Source organism: Camellia sinensis, chromosome 1, assembly GCF_055761805.1.
Source record: "Camellia sinensis isolate YWXY chromosome 1, ASM5576180v1, whole genome shotgun sequence".
NCBI lineage: Eukaryota > Viridiplantae > Streptophyta > Magnoliopsida > Ericales > Theaceae > Camellia > Camellia sinensis.
This window is the reverse complement of record NC_138961.1, coordinates 3,472,714-3,498,232: the sequence shown is the minus strand read 5'-3', so window position 1 is coordinate 3,498,232 and position 25,519 is coordinate 3,472,714. Positions and strand designations below refer to the sequence as shown.

At 34.0% G+C, this 25,519-nt stretch overlaps 1 protein-coding gene across 1 annotated transcript; it reads right to left on the bottom strand.

Annotated features, from left to right (window-relative positions):
* Positions 1 to 334: 334 nt before the first annotated feature.
* LOC145819554 (uncharacterized) lies at positions 335 to 913 on the bottom strand. The gene has a single exon (XM_082915688.1). It carries the CDS (start codon positions 911 to 913, stop codon positions 335 to 337), a length of 579 nt encoding a protein of 192 aa, XP_082771814.1.
* Positions 914 to 25,519: the final 24,606 nt, after the last annotated feature.

The following is a 25,519-nucleotide window of genomic DNA, read 5'->3' as shown; positions in this document are numbered from 1 at the left end:
CAGCTTCAGAGGCTTCTAATTTCTTAGCAACATTACCATAAGACTCTTGATTCCATTTTCTTAAAGCCAACTTTAGGGTCTGCAATTTCCTCTTCAGAATGAAACATGCTAATCCATTCAGATGTAGTTCTCTCCAATTATTCTCTACCAAGGAAGCCAGAGATAGATGTAGGGTCCATGCATTTAGAAATTTGAAGGGTTTGGGCCCCCAATCCCTACCATCCTCCATGAGTAGAAGTGGGCAGTGGTCAGAAATAGTTCTTGGGAGGCCCCAGAGTTTAAGTTTATAGCTCACTAACCATTCAGGACTAAGGAGAAATCTATCTATTCTACTCTACTTTTTCCCGTCAAGAGTATTACACCAGGTGTATTTTCTGCCTAGCATTTGAACATCGACCACCTCACAATTTTCAATGAAGTCATTGAACTCCTGCATGCCTCTGTCCCTGCGAGAAACTCCTACTCTTTCCCCCACATTTCTAATCTCATTGAAGTCTCCACCAAGGCACCATGGATTGGAAAAATTTGTTTTCAAAGTTAATAGATTCTCCCATAAAGCCTTCCTCTTTATTACATCATTTGGGGCATAGATATTAACCACAACACAGTCGAAAGAATTATGGACCTTACCTGACAGAAGAATGAAGTTCCTGCTGCAGCAGCAATCTGAAAGATGGAAGACCTCAGGATCCCAAATGCAGATTAATCCACCACATAGGCCTGCAGCATCGACAGTCATGAATTCCAAGTTACCTCTAGGCCAAAAACTTTTTACTAACAAGGTTGTGATACTTGATTGCTTTGTTTCTTGGAGCAAAACCAAATCTACTGCCCTATCATATAATAGCTTCCTGATTTTCCTCCTCTTTTCAGGCCTTCGTAGGCCTCTGACATTCCAGCTTAGAATCTTCATGTGCAACAGACATACTCCAGATAGCCCCCATGAGGAAACTAGTTATTCTACAATACCGGGTCCTCCAGCCATTCTCACTTTATCGTGCTTCTCCATGTGCATGAATTCCTTGACAACCTCAGATTCCTGATCCTTATAATCGATCCCCAGAGTTTTGCCAACCTGAAGTGTTGCGATGGCCTCGTGTAGAGTTTCCTTGGAAGAGGAGGTGCAGATTGAATCTGAAATATGGCTGGGTGAGGAGTGAACCGATGATGATTTGGCTTTAATTCCAGATTTGGACCCGTAGCTTGAACCAGCTCCTTTGTGACCTACCCTGCTTGCAAAACCAGAGAACCTTCCTGCAAGTAGTGAGTACTTTAACCCTTTCCTTCTAGTAACTTTCCTTTTGCCTTTGTTAATATGACTGATGGAGGAGCCTGAAATGGGTTGCCTATAAGTACCGATGGCCTTAGTTTGTGGACTCACACCTGTAGTTTCACACGGCTGCTCCATACCAAAAATATTTGATCCACTAATAAGAGGCCCAGAGGTTAGAAAATTCAGGTTCCTAGGCTCATTGGGTTGCAGCCCATTTTGATCTTGGCCCAGAGCTATCTCTATACAGATGCCAGGCCTCTCATTTGGAGACTGACTAAGGCTTTTAATAAAGTCCGAGGTAATGATCTGGCCCTCTACTGCCTGGTCTACTGAGAGCTTTTTCTGAGAATCATGATTACACTCGACCCACCCCTGCATATTTTGCGGTAGTAGCTGCTCTTCTACACCTTTTTGGGCAAAATGATTACACCTCTGGTGTAGACTTATCAGTGGCAGTACTGATTCAGCCACACACATGCCTGCTTCGTTTGAATTCCCAACACAGTCTATAGTCTCAGCAACAATGGATGTGTTACTCCGACTGCCTCCTACAGCTAGCTCATCCATAGCTTTCATCCCAGATGTCGTGCCTTTATTGGCTCTAGTAGACGCTCCTGCCATGTCATCTGCTTTGACACCATCTTTCTCCTTTGGGTTGTGTTTTTGGCTGGGATGGATTGCACCATTGATTTTGGAACATACAGCTTCGATTGGCTCCTTCGAGAGAGTTTCTTTACAACTGAAACTAACCTCCTTAATACTCTGTTCTTCAAGAACTCGAACAGGATATACTCTTCCTTTACACTCCAGGTTGAGACTTGTATTAATCGGATCCATGACAACAGTAACTATTTTGAGTCTGCCACTACGAAAAGAAGTCGGTGCACCAATATTACTATCCAGGAACACCACCTCGCCCCATGTGCTTCCTATCCTTCTGAAAGTGTTAGAGCTCCAGAGGTTTGGGGGAACCCCAAAACAGCTGATCCAAACTTGCCTCTGTTGCTGTAGATACATACCAGGGCTCCACACTGTGATGTACTCGCACCAGTCATGAAACCATCCCGCAACCATAGACTTTTTACCCATGAAATCTTCTTTGGACAGGAAGGAAAGAAAAATATCTCGACCACCTCCTTCTCTTACCAGCACGTTTAGTTCTTCTTTGTTAATGAACTCATTTTTCACCTGCACAGAGGTGTGATCTGGTTTGAGTCTCATGATCAAGCTCTCATAAAGCCAACCATTTCCTGACTCCTCTACTCTGATTGTTGTCGTAGAGGCAGGTTTAGTTTGATCCCCTTTGATAACTTCTGCGAACGATCTCCCATCAGTGTGATGATTCCATATGGAGCTTTTGGCCATACCAGATGAGTTTCTAACCATTGGTTGTCTGGTTGCTACATTTTTCCATCGCTGCCTTGCCTCTGTGTGTTTATCAAACGCTGCAATTCGAACTGATAGAGATTTATCATCAACCCACAAACCATTAGCTTTTTGTTCTGCTACGTTAGCTGCAGTGGAGCAGTCATAACGTACAAACCCAAATCTGGAATTTGTTGTTTTCCTTCTCTTATGTGGAATGAAGACGTCTTTAACCACTCCAAATTTGCTGAACAGATCAAAGAGGTTCTTTGGTGCCAAAGATTCAGGCAAGTTGTCCACGAAGAGTGTAATCAAGCTCAATCTACGACCATCAGACCATGAATTAGGATTTGAGTGTCTTCCTCTTTGCTTCACCACAGGGATCCAACCACCAGGATTTGCCATAAACTTAGAAGCTTTTTGCAACCCTATTTCACAGGGATCCAATCATCTGCTAACATGACAACGAATTGGTGAGAAACCAACCAAAAGGAACCAACCAAAACAAAGAAAACCACAAAGCAACACCAAGAGTTTAGGCAGACATACAGCAAAAAACTAGCATGCATGTTATATCACATCCTTCTTAATTACCTAAATTTACGATTTACGGAAGAAAACAGAGAGAGAAAATCACGGATAGTTTCAAGTAAAATGAAAATAACTTCACTTGAAACTACTTGTATTTTTCTCTATTCATCTCTTCTTCTTCTCTTTAAATAATAAATAAATAAAAACTCACAAATTCTGCAATTTCAAGTAACATAGGGGTGTAAATATAATAGTCAGGGATAATCACTGCAATTTATCAAATGAGAAAAGCATTAAAATAAAATTGTAATATAAAGAGACAAAGCAAAGTGGATGAATTGATCTACTACTCAACCAACTAAGCACAATGAGTCAATCATCAAGCACTAAAGAAAAAATTATGGGCTCATATACATTCATATTATGTAGAAAAAAAATAATAAAATAAAACGAAATGAAAAATGGAGGAAATAAAAAGTGAATCTTGCGGCAATAAAACAAGAAGAGGATTGGAGGGACTAGTCAGATGAATCAAAGTTGGGTTCAATCAGGTTGGCCTTTGACAATGGAAAATTAGGTTTTTTTTCTTTATTATCCAAATGTGGAACCACAAAAGGCCTCACTAAGTGAGTGAGTGGGGAATGATGATCTAATGGGATCCCCATATATTGTTGGCCAATATTCTGTACGGATGTCAAGAATCTCTAAAATAATATATTTAATATTCAAACACAATTTATTTTAGCGCAAAATAGTTTTTATGATTTTTTTTGTTCAATATTTATATTTAAATGCATCCTTTAGAATTAATATACTAATAATTATATTAATGATGGCCGAAAGTGGGGGTGGTGTAATGATGGAGATGGTGGTAATATTAATAAGAATTTAATGTGAAAAATATTTTTCATATTTAAAAAGTAAAAAACATTTTGCATTACCCATAAAAAATATTTTTTATTAATTTTTATTTTTCATTACACTGAATGTCAAAAAATTTGAAAATATTTTTTAAAAAATATTTTTCGTCCAAATAAACGGAACAAAGTAAATTGATAAGGCCTTGTTTGTCATAATTTTAAAATTTTAAAAAGTCACTATCCTATTTAAATCACATCATCTTATTTAAGTCACATCACGTCTCTATCACATCACTTCAAATCCAACTCATACCTAACCCATATTTTATTAAAAGTCAAAAGCACACTTATTTAAATCATTCCAAACAACTCTATGCCAAAAGCCACATTTGATTGGATGGTCCACATCGATTTGGATATGGAACACTTAAGTGCATACTTCTTTTTTTAAAAATATATAAATTAGATTGGATTTTTGGTGCTAATCCAACTAAGTTTTGACACACACCATCCAATTTATAATTAACTTAAAAAGGTCATCTGAAGATACTTCATTCCACCCATCAAATTAATCAAGAGAGAGAAGAATGGTGATTATGAATGAACTCCTCCTATCATCTTTATTTTCAATGTTTTCTTTTTGTTTTCGAAAATAAAAACACTAATAAGTTCAATCACCCCTACCTATTGTTTCAAATCATTTTATTTTCTGCCAAAAAAAAAAAAACTTCTTAAAGTATTTCTTAAAAAATATTTTTGAGGGTTCATGATGGATGAAGCATTTTTTCTAAAAATACTTTCTCATATCTGTTGTTTGTTCACCACATATAAATTAGGATACATTAATGGTTAACTAGTTTAAAATATTATATTATTAGAGCAATTTTAATCAGACTTTTCATTTTTCATTAGTTAAAATATTAAAAAAAAGTATGTTCCATTTTTACGTAATTTTTTTATTTTATCTATGTACTAACATACAACCTTTAAAGAATTTATTGAAGATACTCTTACACCATATTCCCATATATTTTTGAGGGGAAAAAAAAAAAAATTGTTTTCAAGTGATGGCTGCAAGAGGGTTGGTCGTAGGAATGTAATTGTTTGGTGTGGTCAGTATTTAGATAAAAAATTACACTAAATCAATAATGTTGATTTTATTATTTTGAACACAGATACATACTATTTTTTTCATAAAATCGCACCGAACCGAACCGATTGAAACAGTTTGGTTCAATGCGGCTTAATCGGTCTAAAATTTTTCAAACTTGAGCCACTTTTAAGTGTAATCACTAATCTATATAAAAATATTAAATTAGTTATTTATCCACCATTTCGAGCATATTCAATCCATTCATTTAATAAATACTTTTCAATTTCTAGATTAACAAATATATATATATATATATATATTAAAAAAGTTAAAAAATACTAAGGTTTCAACAATAATGAGTTAAGATTATATATACTAAGAATTTAAAAACTTATGTTATAATCAATTAAGGTTAATAATTTATTATACTTATTAATATCATTATATTAATATATGTTAAAGCGGTCAATTTCAATTTAATTTGGTGAATAAGGTGCTTGAACCAATACTGAAGAAAAAAAAATCAAATTTAAAAACCGCATAAACCGCTTCTTATTAAAAAACAGACCAAATCTAGTCGATTTAGTCCGATTCAATCAATTTAATTAATTTTTTTAATTTTTCTTACCTCCCTACTTGGTGCGTTGGATGAACACTGGTCCACCAAAATGAGATTTATCTTCTTCTTTCTTTTTTTTCTTCCTTTTTGGGTACAAATATTTATCAATTCCATTTATGAGAAAAGCATGCACGCATGAGATGGCATGACAAAACTATGGGGTTTAGCTCAGCATTAAAAGACTTCGGTATTGATCTTAAGATTTCCTGTTAAGTGTTGGAAATGGTTATAAAATTCTGGATAAAACCAGAATTTTTTCCTAAGTTCGGTCTATTTTTTAGGTGGGCCCCGAGTGTCGATTTACTCGGGTCAAAGTGGTAACGCGTTCTATGCCGCGTTGTGATTCACGTGGTATATTTGGTTGCTCAAAACCATTACCGAGTGAATGGGAAATTGAAGCCAAAGTGTGCTCCATGGAAATGGAGTTTTGGTGGAAATTCCTTAAGGGTGTAAATTGGCTTATCCCACATTGATTTGGTGGGAGGTTTTGAAAGGGTTTATAAGGCTTAGGGTGAGATACTTGGGGTGTGCCCCAAGGGGTACCCAAGTGTTTTAGAGGGAGAGGTTATGGGCAAAATGGGCTAGACCCATTGGACCCAAAAATCACCACACACGCGCGCGCCGCCGCCGCCGTCCGTCCGGTCGGGCGGGCTGGGCCTGGGCTTGGGCGCGGGTGCGTGGTGTGTGGTTGGGTTGGGCTTCTAATCTTTTTGGGCCAAAAACTTTTGAATTTAATTTTATTTTTTATTAAAATAAAATCCAGAATTCAAATTAAATTGGTTTGGATTTTTTGTACATCCAAACAGGGCCCTTCCCGTTTTCAAACAGAAATAAACTGTTTTGGAATTAATGCACACCCAAACAGGGCCCTTCCCGTTTTACTATCTGTTTGAATTAATTCAAATCTGTTTGAATTCAAAACCCAACAGGTATGATACCTGTTCAATTCAAAACAAAGAGTCACCTTCACATCTATAAATAGGACCACCCTCATTTGGATTTTGAAACTCTAATTTTCGTTCTTCATAATTCTGCAAACTTCCTCTTCATTTTGCTGCATTATTTTCTTGTCAGAGAGAGTATAAACACTTAGTGTGTTCGTAAGGCAAACAATTTGTAGTGCTGCTATTGTTTGTAGTAGATCATTTTATCCTGGGAGATAGACGTCCAAATTCTGAAAGCACCGTGGAGAGGACGAATCTGTCTTAAGGACACAGTGTCAAACACTGGACTTGATCAGAAAATAATTCGAAGAAATTAAATCAAGTAAGTTATTTAATTTATTTTCAGTGTTGTTTTTATTTATTTAAATCAGATTTTAATTTTGTTTTTGTAACAAAATAAAATCTGTTTTTATTTATTTATTTTTTATTTCGAGTTTGATTTTTGTAATCAAACAATTTCTCTCCTTTTCTTTATTTCTTTAAATTCTATTTGTTGTTGTGTACACAATAGAATTAAATCTTTTTAAATACAGTGAAGATTGTCCGACAATCTTAAGACAGACTCCTTTTTGGGTATCTTCATTGTATTTAATTTTCTGTGTTTTCAAATTAATATTCTGGTTGGAAAAACAAATAGTCATTTATGCTATTTGACAGATAGTAGTAATATACTGTCTCTTTTCTTTGACAACAACTAGTAGTACGATACTGGTGTCATTAACAATTCAGAATATTATTTGGTATTACAGAAAATTCTTGTGATATTTTATTTTTCTAGTTTTAGTAACAAGGAAAATAAAATTATTTTGTTGTTATAATTTATTTTCTGATTTTAGTAACTAGAAAATTAATTTGTGTTTTAATTTGTTCTGATTTTTGTAATCAGATAGTTTTGTGGTATTTTATTTTCTAGTTTCAGTAACAAGGAAAATAAAATTGCAGTATTTTCTAGTTTTAGTAACAAGAAAAATAAAATGATTTTGTGTTATAATTTATTTTCTGGTTTAAGTAACTAGAAAATTAAGTTGTGGTTTGGTTTTCTGATTTTTGTAATCAGATATTATTTCGGTATTTTATTTTACTAGTTTTAGTAACAAGGAAAATAAAATTATTTTGTATTGTAATTTATTTTCTAGTTTTAGTAACTAGAAAATTAATTTTGTTAATCAATCATGTAACCTTTGTGATTCGGTCACAATCTGTTAATTTTGTAGTAACTTATGGTTTCGTTTGGTAGACCACTTATTTTTGAACCCTTTGTGAAAAGGTGTTAATTATTTTAACTTTATCATAGTTCATCGTGAGTATACATGGAAGAATTTGTTTCTAGAATAAAATATTAGTTTTACAAACTAATTTTAGTTTATTACAATGTGGATTCATAGTCTTGAATTGTTTCTGCACTTGAGTCGGTAAATATATATATATATATATATATTCAGAAGAACATTTTAATGCATATTTAATTTGTTTATTTATGTACAAATCAAACTGATTAAATGAAGGTATGTTTTGTCATTTTGAAGTTTAAAGTTTAAATGCGTTGGATTTTATTTATGATTTGAGAATCCTTTTATTTCATGATGCAAGTGATTGGATCGTGCATGATTAATTTATTTTGTTAATTTATTATTTTTAGTTGATGCGTTTGATATGCATGTATGATATCAACTCAAGTTATTTCTTAACAATAATTTCAAGTGATTTGGAATGATAAATTGTTATGTCGACTTTGGACATAAGCAGGTTAATTTGAATATTTCTAATCAATTTTGAATGGGTGTTTAAACACCAGAGAAATTTAAACATGAAGATGTATGTAATTATATCGGTCTGTTTAATTGGGAAATAATTTAAGAAATTTTTATGTTGATTATTGAATTATGTGACATGAGATGTCATTAATAATTATTTTACTTGCGTAGTAGAATTTGTTAAACCATGAACCATTTTATTAATATGGGGGTGTATCTCTTGCATTAGTTGAGATAATTTAATTTTCTTCTGTCACAAATATTTTTATGACAGTGACATTTATTTGTTTTTGAGTTGCAAGAATGTATACAATCAAATGGGTTTTTGAATTGTTTGATTCTTAGGCAAAAATTTTTATGAGGATATGATTTTGTCAAAACATTAATTCTGACTTGAGTAGTCATAATTATTTTGGTTTTTTCTTGAATTTGTTTTAAAATTCATTGATTTATATTAGAAGTGATAGGGGTGGTGAATATGATGCACCATTAAATGAATTTTGTGCACAACATGGCATTATTCACCAAACTACAGCCCCTTATTCTCCACAGCAAAATGGAATTGCTGAAAGGAAGAATAGAACCCTAAAAGAAATGATGAATGCCATGTTACTAAGTTCAGGCTTACCACAGAACTTGTGGGGGGAAGCAATATTGTCTGCTAATTATGTTCTTAATAGAATACCCCACAAGAAAACCAAAAGCATTCCTTATGAATTGTGGAAAGATCGACCACCTTCCTACAAATACTTAAAAGTGTGGGGGTGTTTGGCAAAAGTTGAAGTACCTGTTCCTAAAAAGACTAAGATTGGACCAAAAACAGTAGATTGTGTGTTTATTGGTTATGCTCAGAATAGTAGTGCATATCGGTTTCTGACTTATAAATCAGATATACCTGATATAAATATGAACACTATTATAGAGTCAAGGAATGCTGTGTTTTTTGAACATGTCTTTCCTTACAAGAAAGGACAGGAATTAAGTTCACAGAAAAGAACTTATGATTGTACACAAAGTCAAGAGACTAATGACAATCAAACACAAGAGACTAGTAATAGTCTCGACCAAAAGGATTTAACTAATGATGAACCAAGACGAGGTAAGAGAGCAAGAACATCAAAATCCTTTGGTCCAGATTTTCTGACATACTTGTTAGAAAATGAACCTCAAAGCTTTAAGGCAGCAATGACAGGTCCTGAAGCACCTTTGTGGAAAGAGGCTGTTAATAATGAAATTGAATCCATTATGCAAAATCATACTTGGGAATTGGTGGATCTTCCACCAGGTTCTAAACCTCTTGGATATGAATGGATATTCAAGAGAAAAAAAAAAAAATGAAAGCAGATGGTACAATTGACAAGGATTAAAACAAGCACCTAAGCAATGGCATGAAAAATTTGATCATACAATGCTTACTAATGGGTTTAAGATAAACGAATGTGACAAATGCGTCTATGTTAAAAACACTGACCAAGGATATGTCATAGTTTGTCTTTATGTGGATGACATGCTTATCATTGGAAGCAGTCAAAACATGATCAAATCAACTAAGCAGATGCTTAACAAAAGATTTGATATGAAAGATATGGGGGTCGCAGATGTTATATTAGGAATGAAAATTACTAAAACATCTGATGGATATGCATTATCTCAATCTCATTATATTGAGAAAATTCTTGATAAATTTATCAAGGATGATTTGAATTTAGTTAGAACACCTGTAGACATCAGTCTTTAATTATCAAAAAAAAATAAAGGTGATGCAGTGTCTCAGTTAAAATACTCCCAAATCATTGGAAGCCTAATGTACCTAATGAATTGTACTCGTCCTGATATAGCTTATGCTATAAGTAAATTGAGTAGGTACATTAGTAACCTTGGAGAAGACCATTGGAAAGCGATCATTCGAGTTCTTAGATATCTAAGATTTACTCGTGATCATGGTTTGAACTTTACTCGATATCCAGCAGTACTCGAAGGTTATTGTGATGCCAATTGGATATCGGATATTAAAGATTCAAAATCCACTAGTGGATATGTCTTTACTCTTGGAGGCGCTGCTGTTTCTTGGAAGTCCACGAAACAAACGTGCATCGCACGATCCACAATGGAATCCGAGTTCATTGCTTTAGACAAAGCAGGTGAAGAAGCAGAATGGCTTCGTCACTTCTTAGAAGACATTCCAATGTGGCCAAAACCTGTGCCAGCTATTTGCATTCATTGTGATAGTCAATCTGCAATAGGCAGGGCACAGAATCATATGTATAATGGTAAGTCACGACATATACGTCGTCGACATAATACCGTAAGGCAATTGTTGTCAAACGGAATAATCTCAATAGATTATATAAAATCTAAAGAGAATATTGCGGATCCGTTAACAATAGGTTTGACAAAAGAGCTAGTGTATAGTTCATCGAAGGGGATGGGATTAAAGCCTATTACATAAGAGTCGTCATAATGGTAACCCTACTTATATGACTGGAGATCCCAAGAACTAAGTTCAAAGGGACAACTAAGTTATGTATGACTCGCCAGAAATCACCAAGGGATTAAAGTTCCTACCCATTCCTATGGTGAGAGTGATATCTGCAACATATGTTGTCTGCAGGGGTATAAGGATAAGCTTAGCTTTTAATGATTACTTATATCTTGATTAAGACATAAAATCAAGACGAGTATAAGGAGATACTCACAATAAGAATCACCTATATGAGTGTTGAACTGGGGCCGGTTCTATGAGAATGAAGAAGGCTACATTCTCTAGAAATACTCATGAAAACCAGGTGCGTTCAAGGCCAAAATGAACACAACAGTGAGAACCACGATGTGTTAGAAGATATTTTGTGTGAAATCTATTGTCTTGGCTTACACAAACGGCTGAACAATTCAAGGCATCGCGTCCATTGGTTAGCCAGTAAGTCCGATAGGTTATCACTAGGGAAGGTTCAAGGCCGAAAACTACCTATCCTGATGCAAGATATTTTCGACTTATACTCTTTCGATAAATCTGCATATTGTTGCATTTCCGTTGTCATCAAATTCCATTCATGTGGGGGATTGTTGGAAATGGTTATAAAATTCTGGATAAAACCAGAATTTTTTCCTAAGTTCGGTCTATTTTTTAGGTGGGCCCCGAGTGTCGATTTACTCGGGTCAAAGTGGTAACGCGTTCTATGCCGCGTTGTGATTCACGTGGTATATTTGGTTGCTCAAAACCATTACCGAGTGAATGGGAAATTGAAGCCAAAGTGTGCTCCATGGAAATGGAGTTTTGGTGGAAATTCCTTAAGGGTGTAAATTGGCTTATCCCACATTGATTTGGTGGGAGGTTTTGAAAGGGTTTATAAGGCTTAGGGTGAGATACTTGGGGTGTGCCCCAAGGGGTACCCAAGTGTTTTAGAGGGAGAGGTTATGGGCAAAATGGGCTAGACCCATTGGACCCAAAAATCACCACACACGCGCGCGCCGCCGCCGCCGTCCGTCCGGTCGGGCGGGCTGGGCCTGGGCTTGGGCGCGGGTGCGTGGTGTGTGGTTGGGTTGGGCTTCTAATCTTTTTGGGCCAAAAACTTTTGAATTTAATTTTATTTTTTATTAAAATAAAATCCAGAATTCAAATTAAATTGGTTTGGATTTTTTGTACATCCAAACAGGGCCCTTCCCGTTTTCAAACAGAAATAAACTGTTTTGGAATTAATGCACACCCAAACAGGGCCCTTCCCGTTTTACTATCTGTTTGAATTAATTCAAATCTGTTTGAATTCAAAACCCAACAGGTATGATACCTGTTCAATTCAAAACAAAGAGTCACCTTCACATCTATAAATAGGACCACCCTCATTTGGATTTTGAAACTCTAATTTTCGTTCTTCATAATTCTGCAAACTTCCTCTTCATTTTGCTGCATTATTTTCTTGTCAGAGAGAGTATAAACACTTAGTGTGTTCGTAAGGCAAACAATTTGTAGTGCTGCTATTGTTTGTAGTAGATCATTTTATCCTGGGAGATAGACGTCCAAATTCTGAAAGCACCGTGGAGAGGACGAATCTGTCTTAAGGACACAGTGTCAAACACTGGACTTGATCAGAAAATAATTCGAAGAAATTAAATCAAGTAAGTTATTTAATTTATTTTCAGTGTTGTTTTTATTTATTTAAATCAGATTTTAATTTTGTTTTTGTAACAAAATAAAATCTGTTTTTATTTATTTATTTTTTATTTCGAGTTTGATTTTTGTAATCAAACAATTTCTCTCCTTTTCTTTATTTCTTTAAATTCTATTTGTTGTTGTGTACACAATAGAATTAAATCTTTTTAAATACAGTGAAGATTGTCCGACAATCTTAAGACAGACTCCTTTTTGGGTATCTTCATTGTATTTAATTTTCTGTGTTTTCAAATTAATATTCTGGTTGGAAAAACAAATAGTCATTTATGCTATTTGACAGATAGTAGTAATATACTGTCTCTTTTCTTTGACAACAACTAGTAGTACGATACTGGTGTCATTAACAATTCAGAATATTATTTGGTATTACAGAAAATTCTTGTGATATTTTATTTTTCTAGTTTTAGTAACAAGGAAAATAAAATTATTTTGTTGTTATAATTTATTTTCTGATTTTAGTAACTAGAAAATTAATTTGTGTTTTAATTTGTTCTGATTTTTGTAATCAGATAGTTTTGTGGTATTTTATTTTCTAGTTTCAGTAACAAGGAAAATAAAATTGCAGTATTTTCTAGTTTTAGTAACAAGAAAAATAAAATGATTTTGTGTTATAATTTATTTTCTGGTTTAAGTAACTAGAAAATTAAGTTGTGGTTTGGTTTTCTGATTTTTGTAATCAGATATTATTTCGGTATTTTATTTTACTAGTTTTAGTAACAAGGAAAATAAAATTATTTTGTATTGTAATTTATTTTCTAGTTTTAGTAACTAGAAAATTAATTTTGTTAATCAATCATGTAACCTTTGTGATTCGGTCACAATCTGTTAATTTTGTAGTAACTTATGGTTTCGTTTGGTAGACCACTTATTTTTGAACCCTTTGTGAAAAGGTGTTAATTATTTTAACTTTATCATAGTTCATCGTGAGTATACATGGAAGAATTTGTTTCTAGAATAAAATATTAGTTTTACAAACTAATTTTAGTTTATTACAATGTGGATTCATAGTCTTGAATTGTTTCTGCACTTGAGTCGGTAAATATATATATATATATATATATTCAGAAGAACATTTTAATGCATATTTAATTTGTTTATTTATGTACAAATCAAACTGATTAAATGAAGGTATGTTTTGTCATTTTGAAGTTTAAAGTTTAAATGCGTTGGATTTTATTTATGATTTGAGAATCCTTTTATTTCATGATGCAAGTGATTGGATCGTGCATGATTAATTTATTTTGTTAATTTATTATTTTTAGTTGATGCGTTTGATATGCATGTATGATATCAACTCAAGTTATTTCTTAACAATAATTTCAAGTGATTTGGAATGATAAATTGTTATGTCGACTTTGGACATAAGCAGGTTAATTTGAATATTTCTAATCAATTTTGAATGGGTGTTTAAACACCAGAGAAATTTAAACATGAAGATGTATGTAATTATATCGGTCTGTTTAATTGGGAAATAATTTAAGAAATTTTTATGTTGATTATTGAATTATGTGACATGAGATGTCATTAATAATTATTTTACTTGCGTAGTAGAATTTGTTAAACCATGAACCATTTTATTAATATGGGGGTGTATCTCTTGCATTAGTTGAGATAATTTAATTTTCTTCTGTCACAAATATTTTTATGACAGTGACATTTATTTGTTTTTGAGTTGCAAGAATGTATACAATCAAATGGGTTTTTGAATTGTTTGATTCTTAGGCAAAAATTTTTATGAGGATATGATTTTGTCAAAACATTAATTCTGACTTGAGTAGTCATAATTATTTTGGTTTTTTCTTGAATTTGTTTTAAAATTCATTGATTTATATTAGAAGTGATAGGGGTGGTGAATATGATGCACCATTAAATGAATTTTGTGCACAACATGGCATTATTCACCAAACTACAGCCCCTTATTCTCCACAGCAAAATGGAATTGCTGAAAGGAAGAATAGAACCCTAAAAGAAATGATGAATGCCATGTTACTAAGTTCAGGCTTACCACAGAACTTGTGGGGGGAAGCAATATTGTCTGCTAATTATGTTCTTAATAGAATACCCCACAAGAAAACCAAAAGCATTCCTTATGAATTGTGGAAAGATCGACCACCTTCCTACAAATACTTAAAAGTGTGGGGGTGTTTGGCAAAAGTTGAAGTACCTGTTCCTAAAAAGACTAAGATTGGACCAAAAACAGTAGATTGTGTGTTTATTGGTTATGCTCAGAATAGTAGTGCATATCGGTTTCTGACTTATAAATCAGATATACCTGATATAAATATGAACACTATTATAGAGTCAAGGAATGCTGTGTTTTTTGAACATGTCTTTCCTTACAAGAAAGGACAGGAATTAAGTTCACAGAAAAGAACTTATGATTGTACACAAAGTCAAGAGACTAATGACAATCAAACACAAGAGACTAGTAATAGTCTCGACCAAAAGGATTTAACTAATGATGAACCAAGACGAGGTAAGAGAGCAAGAACATCAAAATCCTTTGGTCCAGATTTTCTGACATACTTGTTAGAAAATGAACCTCAAAGCTTTAAGGCAGCAATGACAGGTCCTGAAGCACCTTTGTGGAAAGAGGCTGTTAATAATGAAATTGAATCCATTATGCAAAATCATACTTGGGAATTGGTGGATCTTCCACCAGGTTCTAAACCTCTTGGATATGAATGGATATTCAAGAGAAAAAAAAAAAAATGAAAGCAGATGGTACAATTGACAAGGATTAAAACAAGCACCTAAGCAATGGCATGAAAAATTTGATCATACAATGCTTACTAATGGGTTTAAGATAAACGAATGTGACAAATGCGTCTATGTTAAAAACACTGACCAAGGATATGTCATAGTTTGTCTTTATGTGGATGACATGCTTATCATTGGAAGCAGTCAAAACATGATCAAATCAACTAAGCAGATGCTTAACAAAAGATTTGATATGAAAGATATGGGGGTCGCAGATGTTATATTAGGAATGAAAATTACTAAAACATCTGATGGATATGCATTATCTCAATCTCATTATATTGAGAAAATTCTTGATAAATTTATCAAGGATGATTTGAATTTAGTTAGAACACCTGTAGACATCAGTCTTTAATTATCAAAAAAAAATAAAGGTGATGCAGTGTCTCAGTTAAAATACTCCCAAATCATTGGAAGCCTAATGTACCTAATGAATTGTACTCGTCCTGATATAGCTTATGCTATAAGTAAATTGAGTAGGTACATTAGTAACCTTGGAGAAGACCATTGGAAAGCGATCATTCGAGTTCTTAGATATCTAAGATTTACTCGTGATCATGGTTTGAACTTTACTCGATATCCAGCAGTACTCGAAGGTTATTGTGATGCCAATTGGATATCGGATATTAAAGATTCAAAATCCACTAGTGGATATGTCTTTACTCTTGGAGGCGCTGCTGTTTCTTGGAAGTCCACGAAACAAACGTGCATCGCACGATCCACAATGGAATCCGAGTTCATTGCTTTAGACAAAGCAGGTGAAGAAGCAGAATGGCTTCGTCACTTCTTAGAAGACATTCCAATGTGGCCAAAACCTGTGCCAGCTATTTGCATTCATTGTGATAGTCAATCTGCAATAGGCAGGGCACAGAATCATATGTATAATGGTAAGTCACGACATATACGTCGTCGACATAATACCGTAAGGCAATTGTTGTCAAACGGAATAATCTCAATAGATTATATAAAATCTAAAGAGAATATTGCGGATCCGTTAACAATAGGTTTGACAAAAGAGCTAGTGTATAGTTCATCGAAGGGGATGGGATTAAAGCCTATTACATAAGAGTCGTCATAATGGTAACCCTACTTATATGACTGGAGATCCCAAGAACTAAGTTCAAAGGGACAACTAAGTTATGTATGACTCGCCAGAAATCACCAAGGGATTAAAGTTCCTACCCATTCCTATGGTGAGAGTGATATCTGCAACATATGTTGTCTGCAGGGGTATAAGGATAAGCTTAGCTTTTAATGATTACTTATATCTTGATTAAGACATAAAATCAAGACGAGTATAAGGAGATACTCACAATAAGAATCACCTATATGAGTGTTGAACTGGGGCCGGTTCTATGAGAATGAAGAAGGCTACATTCTCTAGAAATACTCATGAAAACCAGGTGCGTTCAAGGCCAAAATGAACACAACAGTGAGAACCACGATGTGTTAGAAGATATTTTGTGTGAAATCTATTGTCTTGGCTTACACAAACGGCTGAACAATTCAAGGCATCGCGTCCATTGGTTAGCCAGTAAGTCCGATAGGTTATCACTAGGGAAGGTTCAAGGCCGAAAACTACCTATCCTGATGCAAGATATTTTCGACTTATACTCTTTCGATAAATCTGCATATTGTTGCATTTCCGTTGTCATCAAATTCCATTCATGTGGGGGATTGTTGGAAATGGTTATAAAATTCTGGATAAAACCAGAATTTTTTCCTAAGTTCGGTCTATTTTTTAGGTGGGCCCCGAGTGTCGATTTACTCGGGTCAAAGTGGTAACGCGTTCTATGCCGCGTTGTGATTCACGTGGTATATTTGGTTGCTCAAAACCATTACCGAGTGAATGGGAAATTGAAGCCAAAGTGTGCTCCATGGAAATGGAGTTTTGGTGGAAATTCCTTAAGGGTGTAAATTGGCTTATCCCACATTGATTTGGTGGGAGGTTTTGAAAGGGTTTATAAGGCTTAGGGTGAGATACTTGGGGTGTGCCCCAAGGGGTACCCAAGTGTTTTAGAGGGAGAGGTTATGGGCAAAATGGGCTAGACCCATTGGACCCAAAAATCACCACACACGCGCGCGCCGCCGCCGCCGTCCGTCCGGTCGGGCGGGCTGGGCCTGGGCTTGGGCGCGGGTGCGTGGTGTGTGGTTGGGTTGGGCTTCTAATCTTTTTGGGCCAAAAACTTTTGAATTTAATTTTATTTTTTATTAAAATAAAATCCAGAATTCAAATTAAATTGGTTTGGATTTTTTGTACATCCAAACAGGGCCCTTCCCGTTTTCAAACAGAAATAAACTGTTTTGGAATTAATGCACACCCAAACAGGGCCCTTCCCGTTTTACTATCTGTTTGAATTAATTCAAATCTGTTTGAATTCAAAACCCAACAGGTATGATACCTGTTCAATTCAAAACAAAGAGTCACCTTCACATCTATAAATAGGACCACCCTCATTTGGATTTTGAAACTCTAATTTTCGTTCTTCATAATTCTGCAAACTTCCTCTTCATTTTGCTGCATTATTTTCTTGTCAGAGAGAGTATAAACACTTAGTGTGTTCGTAAGGCAAACAATTTGTAGTGCTGCTATTGTTTGTAGTAGATCATTTTATCCTGGGAGATAGACGTCCAAATTCTGAAAGCACCGTGGAGAGGACGAATCTGTCTTAAGGACACAGTGTCAAACACTGGACTTGATCAGAAAATAATTCGAAGAAATTAAATCAAGTAAGTTATTTAATTTATTTTCAGTGTTGTTTTTATTTATTTAAATCAGATTTTAATTTTGTTTTTGTAACAAAATAAAATCTGTTTTTATTTATTTATTTTTTATTTCGAGTTTGATTTTTGTAATCAAACAATTTCTCTCCTTTTCTTTATTTCTTTAAATTCTATTTGTTGTTGTGTACACAATAGAATTAAATCTTTTTAAATACAGTGAAGATTGTCCGACAATCTTAAGACAGACTCCTTTTTGGGTATCTTCATTGTATTTAATTTTCTGTGTTTTCAAATTAATATTCTGGTTGGAAAAACAAATAGTCATTTATGCTATTTGACAGATAGTAGTAATATACTGTCTCTTTTCTTTGACAACAACTAGTAGTACGATACTGGTGTCATTAACAATTCAGAATATTATTTGGTATTACAGAAAATTCTTGTGATATTTTATTTTTCTAGTTTTAGTAACAAGGAAAATAAAATTATTTTGTTGTTATAATTTATTTTCTGATTTTAGTAACTAGAAAATTAATTTGTGTTTTAATTTGTTCTGATTTTTGTAATCAGATAGTTTTGTGGTATTTTATTTTCTAGTTTCAGTAACAAGGAAAATAAAATTGCAGTATTTTCTAGTTTTAGTAACAAGAAAAATAAAATGATTTTGTGTTATAATTTATTTTCTGGTTTAAGTAACTAGAAAATTAAGTTGTGGTTTGGTTTTCTGATTTTTGTAATCAGATATTATTTCGGTATTTTATTTTACTAGTTTTAGTAACAAGGAAAATAAAATTATTTTGTATTGTAATTTATTTTCTAGTTTTAGTAACTAGAAAATTAATTTTGTTAATCAATCATGTAACCTTTGTGATTCGGTCACAATCTGTTAATTTTGTAGTAACTTATGGTTTCGTTTGGTAGACCACTTATTTTTGAACCCTTTGTGAAAAGGTGTTAATTATTTTAACTTTATCATAGTTCATCGTGAGTATACATGGAAGAATTTGTTTCTAGAATAAAATATTAGTTTTACAAACTAATTTTAGTTTATTACAATGTGGATTCATAGTCTTGAATTGTTTCTGCACTTGAGTCGGTAAATATATATATATATATATATATTCAGAAGAACATTTTAATGCATATTTAATTTGTTTATTTATGTACAAATCAAACTGATTAAATGAAGGTATGTTTTGTCATTTTGAAGTTTAAAGTTTAAATGCGTTGGATTTTATTTATGATTTGAGAATCCTTTTATTTCATGATGCAAGTGATTGGATCGTGCATGATTAATTTATTTTGTTAATTTATTATTTTTAGTTGATGCGTTTGATATGCATGTATGATATCAACTCAAGTTATTTCTTAACAATAATTTCAAGTGATTTGGAATGATAAATTGTTATGTCGACTTTGGACATAAGCAGGTTAATTTGAATATTTCTAATCAATTTTGAATGGGTGTTTAAACACCAGAGAAATTTAAACATGAAGATGTATGTAATTATATCGGTCTGTTTAATTGGGAAATAATTTAAGAAATTTTTATGTTGATTATTGAATTATGTGACATGAGATGTCATTAATAATTATTTTACTTGCGTAGTAGAATTTGTTAAACCATGAACCATTTTATTAATATGGGGGTGTATCTCTTGCATTAGTTGAGATAATTTAATTTTCTTCTGTCACAAATATTTTTATGACAGTGACATTTATTTGTTTTTGAGTTGCAAGAATGTATACAATCAAATGGGTTTTTGAATTGTTTGATTCTTAGGCAAAAATTTTTATGAGGATATGATTTTGTCAAAACATTAATTCTGACTTGAGTAGTCATAATTATTTTGGTTTTTTCTTGAATTTGTTTTAAAATTCATTGATTTATATTAGAAGTGATAGGGGTGGTGAATATGATGCACCATTAAATGAATTTTGTGCACAACATGGCATTATTCACCAAACTACAGCCCCTTATTCTCCACAGCAAAATGGAATTGCTGAAAGGAAGAATAGAACCCTAAAAGAAATGATGAATGCCATGTTACTAAGTTCAGGCTTACCACAGAACTTGTGGGGGGAAGCAATATTGTCTGCTAATTATGTTCTTAATAGAATACCCCACAAGAAAACCAAAAGCATTCCTTATGAATTGTGGAAAGATCGACCACCTTCCTACAAATACTTAAAAGTGTGGGGGTGTTTGGCAAAAGTTGAAGTACCTGTTCCTAAAAAGACTAAGATTGGACCAAAAACAGTAGATTGTGTGTTTATTGGTTATGCTCAGAATAGTAGTGCATATCGGTTTCTGACTTATAAATCAGATATACCTGATATAAATATGAACACTATTATAGAGTCAAGGAATGCTGTGTTTTTTGAACATGTCTTTCCTTACAAGAAAGGACAGGAATTAAGTTCACAGAAAAGAACTTATGATTGTACACAAAGTCAAGAGACTAATGACAATCAAACACAAGAGACTAGTAATAGTCTCGACCAAAAGGATTTAACTAATGATGAACCAAGACGAGGTAAGAGAGCAAGAACATCAAAATCCTTTGGTCCAGATTTTCTGACATACTTGTTAGAAAATGAACCTCAAAGCTTTAAGGCAGCAATGACAGGTCCTGAAGCACCTTTGTGGAAAGAGGCTGTTAATAATGAAATTGAATCCATTATGCAAAATCATACTTGGGAATTGGTGGATCTTCCACCAGGTTCTAAACCTCTTGGATATGAATGGATATTCAAGAGAAAAAAAAAAAAATGAAAGCAGATGGTACAATTGACAAGGATTAAAACAAGCACCTAAGCAATGGCATGAAAAATTTGATCATACAATGCTTACTAATGGGTTTAAGATAAACGAATGTGACAAATGCGTCTATGTTAAAAACACTGACCAAGGATATGTCATAGTTTGTCTTTATGTGGATGACATGCTTATCATTGGAAGCAGTCAAAACATGATCAAATCAACTAAGCAGATGCTTAACAAAAGATTTGATATGAAAGATATGGGGGTCGCAGATGTTATATTAGGAATGAAAATTACTAAAACATCTGATGGATATGCATTATCTCAATCTCATTATATTGAGAAAATTCTTGATAAATTTATCAAGGATGATTTGAATTTAGTTAGAACACCTGTAGACATCAGTCTTTAATTATCAAAAAAAAATAAAGGTGATGCAGTGTCTCAGTTAAAATACTCCCAAATCATTGGAAGCCTAATGTACCTAATGAATTGTACTCGTCCTGATATAGCTTATGCTATAAGTAAATTGAGTAGGTACATTAGTAACCTTGGAGAAGACCATTGGAAAGCGATCATTCGAGTTCTTAGATATCTAAGATTTACTCGTGATCATGGTTTGAACTTTACTCGATATCCAGCAGTACTCGAAGGTTATTGTGATGCCAATTGGATATCGGATATTAAAGATTCAAAATCCACTAGTGGATATGTCTTTACTCTTGGAGGCGCTGCTGTTTCTTGGAAGTCCACGAAACAAACGTGCATCGCACGATCCACAATGGAATCCGAGTTCATTGCTTTAGACAAAGCAGGTGAAGAAGCAGAATGGCTTCGTCACTTCTTAGAAGACATTCCAATGTGGCCAAAACCTGTGCCAGCTATTTGCATTCATTGTGATAGTCAATCTGCAATAGGCAGGGCACAGAATCATATGTATAATGGTAAGTCACGACATATACGTCGTCGACATAATACCGTAAGGCAATTGTTGTCAAACGGAATAATCTCAATAGATTATATAAAATCTAAAGAGAATATTGCGGATCCGTTAACAATAGGTTTGACAAAAGAGCTAGTGTATAGTTCATCGAAGGGGATGGGATTAAAGCCTATTACATAAGAGTCGTCATAATGGTAACCCTACTTATATGACTGGAGATCCCAAGAACTAAGTTCAAAGGGACAACTAAGTTATGTATGACTCGCCAGAAATCACCAAGGGATTAAAGTTCCTACCCATTCCTATGGTGAGAGTGATATCTGCAACATATGTTGTCTGCAGGGGTATAAGGATAAGCTTAGCTTTTAATGATTACTTATATCTTGATTAAGACATAAAATCAAGACGAGTATAAGGAGATACTCACAATAAGAATCACCTATATGAGTGTTGAACTGGGGCCGGTTCTATGAGAATGAAGAAGGCTACATTCTCTAGAAATACTCATGAAAACCAGGTGCGTTCAAGGCCAAAATGAACACAACAGTGAGAACCACGATGTGTTAGAAGATATTTTGTGTGAAATCTATTGTCTTGGCTTACACAAACGGCTGAACAATTCAAGGCATCGCGTCCATTGGTTAGCCAGTAAGTCCGATAGGTTATCACTAGGGAAGGTTCAAGGCCGAAAACTACCTATCCTGATGCAAGATATTTTCGACTTATACTCTTTCGATAAATCTGCATATTGTTGCATTTCCGTTGTCATCAAATTCCATTCATGTGGGGGATTGTTGGAAATGGTTATAAAATTCTGGATAAAACCAGAATTTTTTCCTAAGTTCGGTCTATTTTTTAGGTGGGCCCCGAGTGTCGATTTACTCGGGTCAAAGTGGTAACGCGTTCTATGCCGCGTTGTGATTCACGTGGTATATTTGGTTGCTCAAAACCATTACCGAGTGAATGGGAAATTGAAGCCAAAGTGTGCTCCATGGAAATGGAGTTTTGGTGGAAATTCCTTAAGGGTGTAAATTGGCTTATCCCACATTGATTTGGTGGGAGGTTTTGAAAGGGTTTATAAGGCTTAGGGTGAGATACTTGGGGTGTGCCCCAAGGGGTACCCAAGTGTTTTAGAGGGAGAGGTTATGGGCAAAATGGGCTAGACCCATTGGACCCAAAAATCACCACACACGCGCGCGCCGCCGCCGCCGTCCGTCCGGTCGGGCGGGCTGGGCCTGGGCTTGGGCGCGGGTGCGTGGTGTGTGGTTGGGTTGGGCTTCTAATCTTTTTGGGCCAAAAACTTTTGAATTTAATTTTATTTTTTATTAAAATAAAATCCAGAATTCAAATTAAATTGGTTTGGATTTTTTGTACATCCAAACAGGGCCCTTCCCGTTTTCAAACAGAAATAAACTGTTTTGGAATTAATGCACACCCAAACAGGGCCCTTCCCGTTTTACTATCTGTTTGAATTAATTCAAATCTGTTTGAATTCAAAACCCAACAGGTATGATACCTGTTCAATTCAAAACAAAGAGTCACCTTCACATCTATAAATAGGACCACCCTCATTTGGATTTTGAAACTCTAATTTTCGTTCTTCATAATTCTGCAAACTTCCTCTTCATTTTGCTGCATTATTTTCTTGTCAGAGAGAGTATAAACACTTAGTGTGTTCGTAAGGCAAACAATTTGTAGTGCTGCTATTGTTTGTAGTAGATCATTTTATCCTGGGAGATAGACGTCCAAATTCTGAAAGCACCGTGGAGAGGACGAATCTGTCTTAAGGACACAGTGTCAAACACTGGACTTGATCAGAAAATAATTCGAAGAAATTAAATCAAGTAAGTTATTTAATTTATTTTCAGTGTTGTTTTTATTTATTTAAATCAGATTTTAATTTTGTTTTTGTAACAAAATAAAATCTGTTTTTATTTATTTATTTTTTATTTCGAGTTTGATTTTTGTAATCAAACAATTTCTCTCCTTTTCTTTATTTCTTTAAATTCTATTTGTTGTTGTGTACACAATAGAATTAAATCTTTTTAAATACAGTGAAGATTGTCCGACATTAAGAGTCTCAGTGCCAACACAATTAGTTCTGAAGTGAATGTAAATTACTATACAAATCTGTGACTACATGAATTGAGGGCAGTTATGTAGCACCACCAAATAGTATTATTGAAAGTAATTGGAATTAGTCCAATTGACTACCCTTATACACTCATAATTGAGAGGTTAGGGAGTCGAGCATTCCAACTGTCGCTAATTATGGTCGCCTAAAATGAATATTAATCATATTATGCATAATAATATATATTATTAAATAAATTATTAGAGAAGATGCATGACTCTTATTCAAGCAGGGTTCCCCCACCATATCATGGTTTCCACCAAATAAGATTTTCTTTACACCTAATACAAATATAAAGCCATTAGAAAAATATTTGTAAGCCAATATGTTTTTCTCTTTCTTATTTATTTAATTTGAGATATGGTCAATATGCTTTCATACACAACCAAATGGAGAATTTTCAAAGGATTTCCTTTTAAGGATATATATTTTTTAAAGACAAGTGATGCCTAATGACATCAATTGTCCTTTGCTTTCTTTCTTTCCTTTATTTATTTATTTTTTTGTTGTTGTTGTTATCAATAGTGTCATTGACAAATTCAATGAAAATTCAAGGAAAAGATTCAATGCACAATGTGAAGAAAAATGAAGTCAATTCTTTAGTATTTTTGTATTTGACAATTTCATCCCAAATATTGAGTTTGTAATTTTAATTTTAACCGAGCTTTATGCATGTTTGGTAAAGATTCATGGCAAAAAAAAATTAATTTCAAGCAATGATCAAATAGGCAAATTCTATATTATATGAATGTATAACTCATGCATTGCAGTAACATTATTTGGTGAGTTTTATCTAGGGATTGAGTTTTACACACGGATGCCTCATTAAATTGTGATTTACGGATAGCAAATTGTGATGTTTTATAAAAGGTCCAGCTTGTCACAAGTTGAGATCAAGACTGGACCCGTCCAGTTCGGCTTATGGAGTTTATTTTTTGGGCCCGTTTTGATAATTCAAACCGTGCAATGTGTAGAACTCGTCGAGTACTACATGCTTATAAAAAATCACGTTGATCGGATATCAATAGCTGTGTGATCAAATCAGTTTTGTATAAAAAAAAAATAGACAGTGAAACAATTAACGGTTGATAAAAAACTATTTTGTTCACATAGCTATCGATATCCGATCAACGTGATTTTTTACAGGCATATAGTACTCGACGAATTCTACACATTGAACGGTTCAGATTATCAAAACGGGACCCGTGATGAGCCTCCATGAGCCCAACAATACGATCCAGTCCGATCTTAAACTGGACCAAAGCCACTGCCTTATAAAAAATCTCATCAAACTTAACGGTTCACACACTGTGCAAATCCGTTTTTTATCTCATATCCTCCCCCTCCCCCTCCTCCCCCTCCCCCTCCCCCTCCTCTCAACCTTTCTCTCGCTAGAAATTGTTTTCATCTTTTTACTCAATATTTAGCTAAAATATATTTATTTATATATGTTTGGCTGTATAGGTGCGTATTAATATATTTTAAGAATGCTCGCAGATCGATTTTTGACAGTTTGATTTGCGGTTTGAATTTGTCCGCATATTTATAATTTGGAACAAATCGAACCCGTAATCATCCGCAATGTGG

Bases quoted from the DNA above. Each gene is read 5' to 3' on its own strand.
- LOC145819554 (XM_082915688.1), bottom strand. From the start codon at position 913: ATGAAGATTCTAAGCTGGAATGTCAGAGGCCTACGAAGGCCTGAAAAG.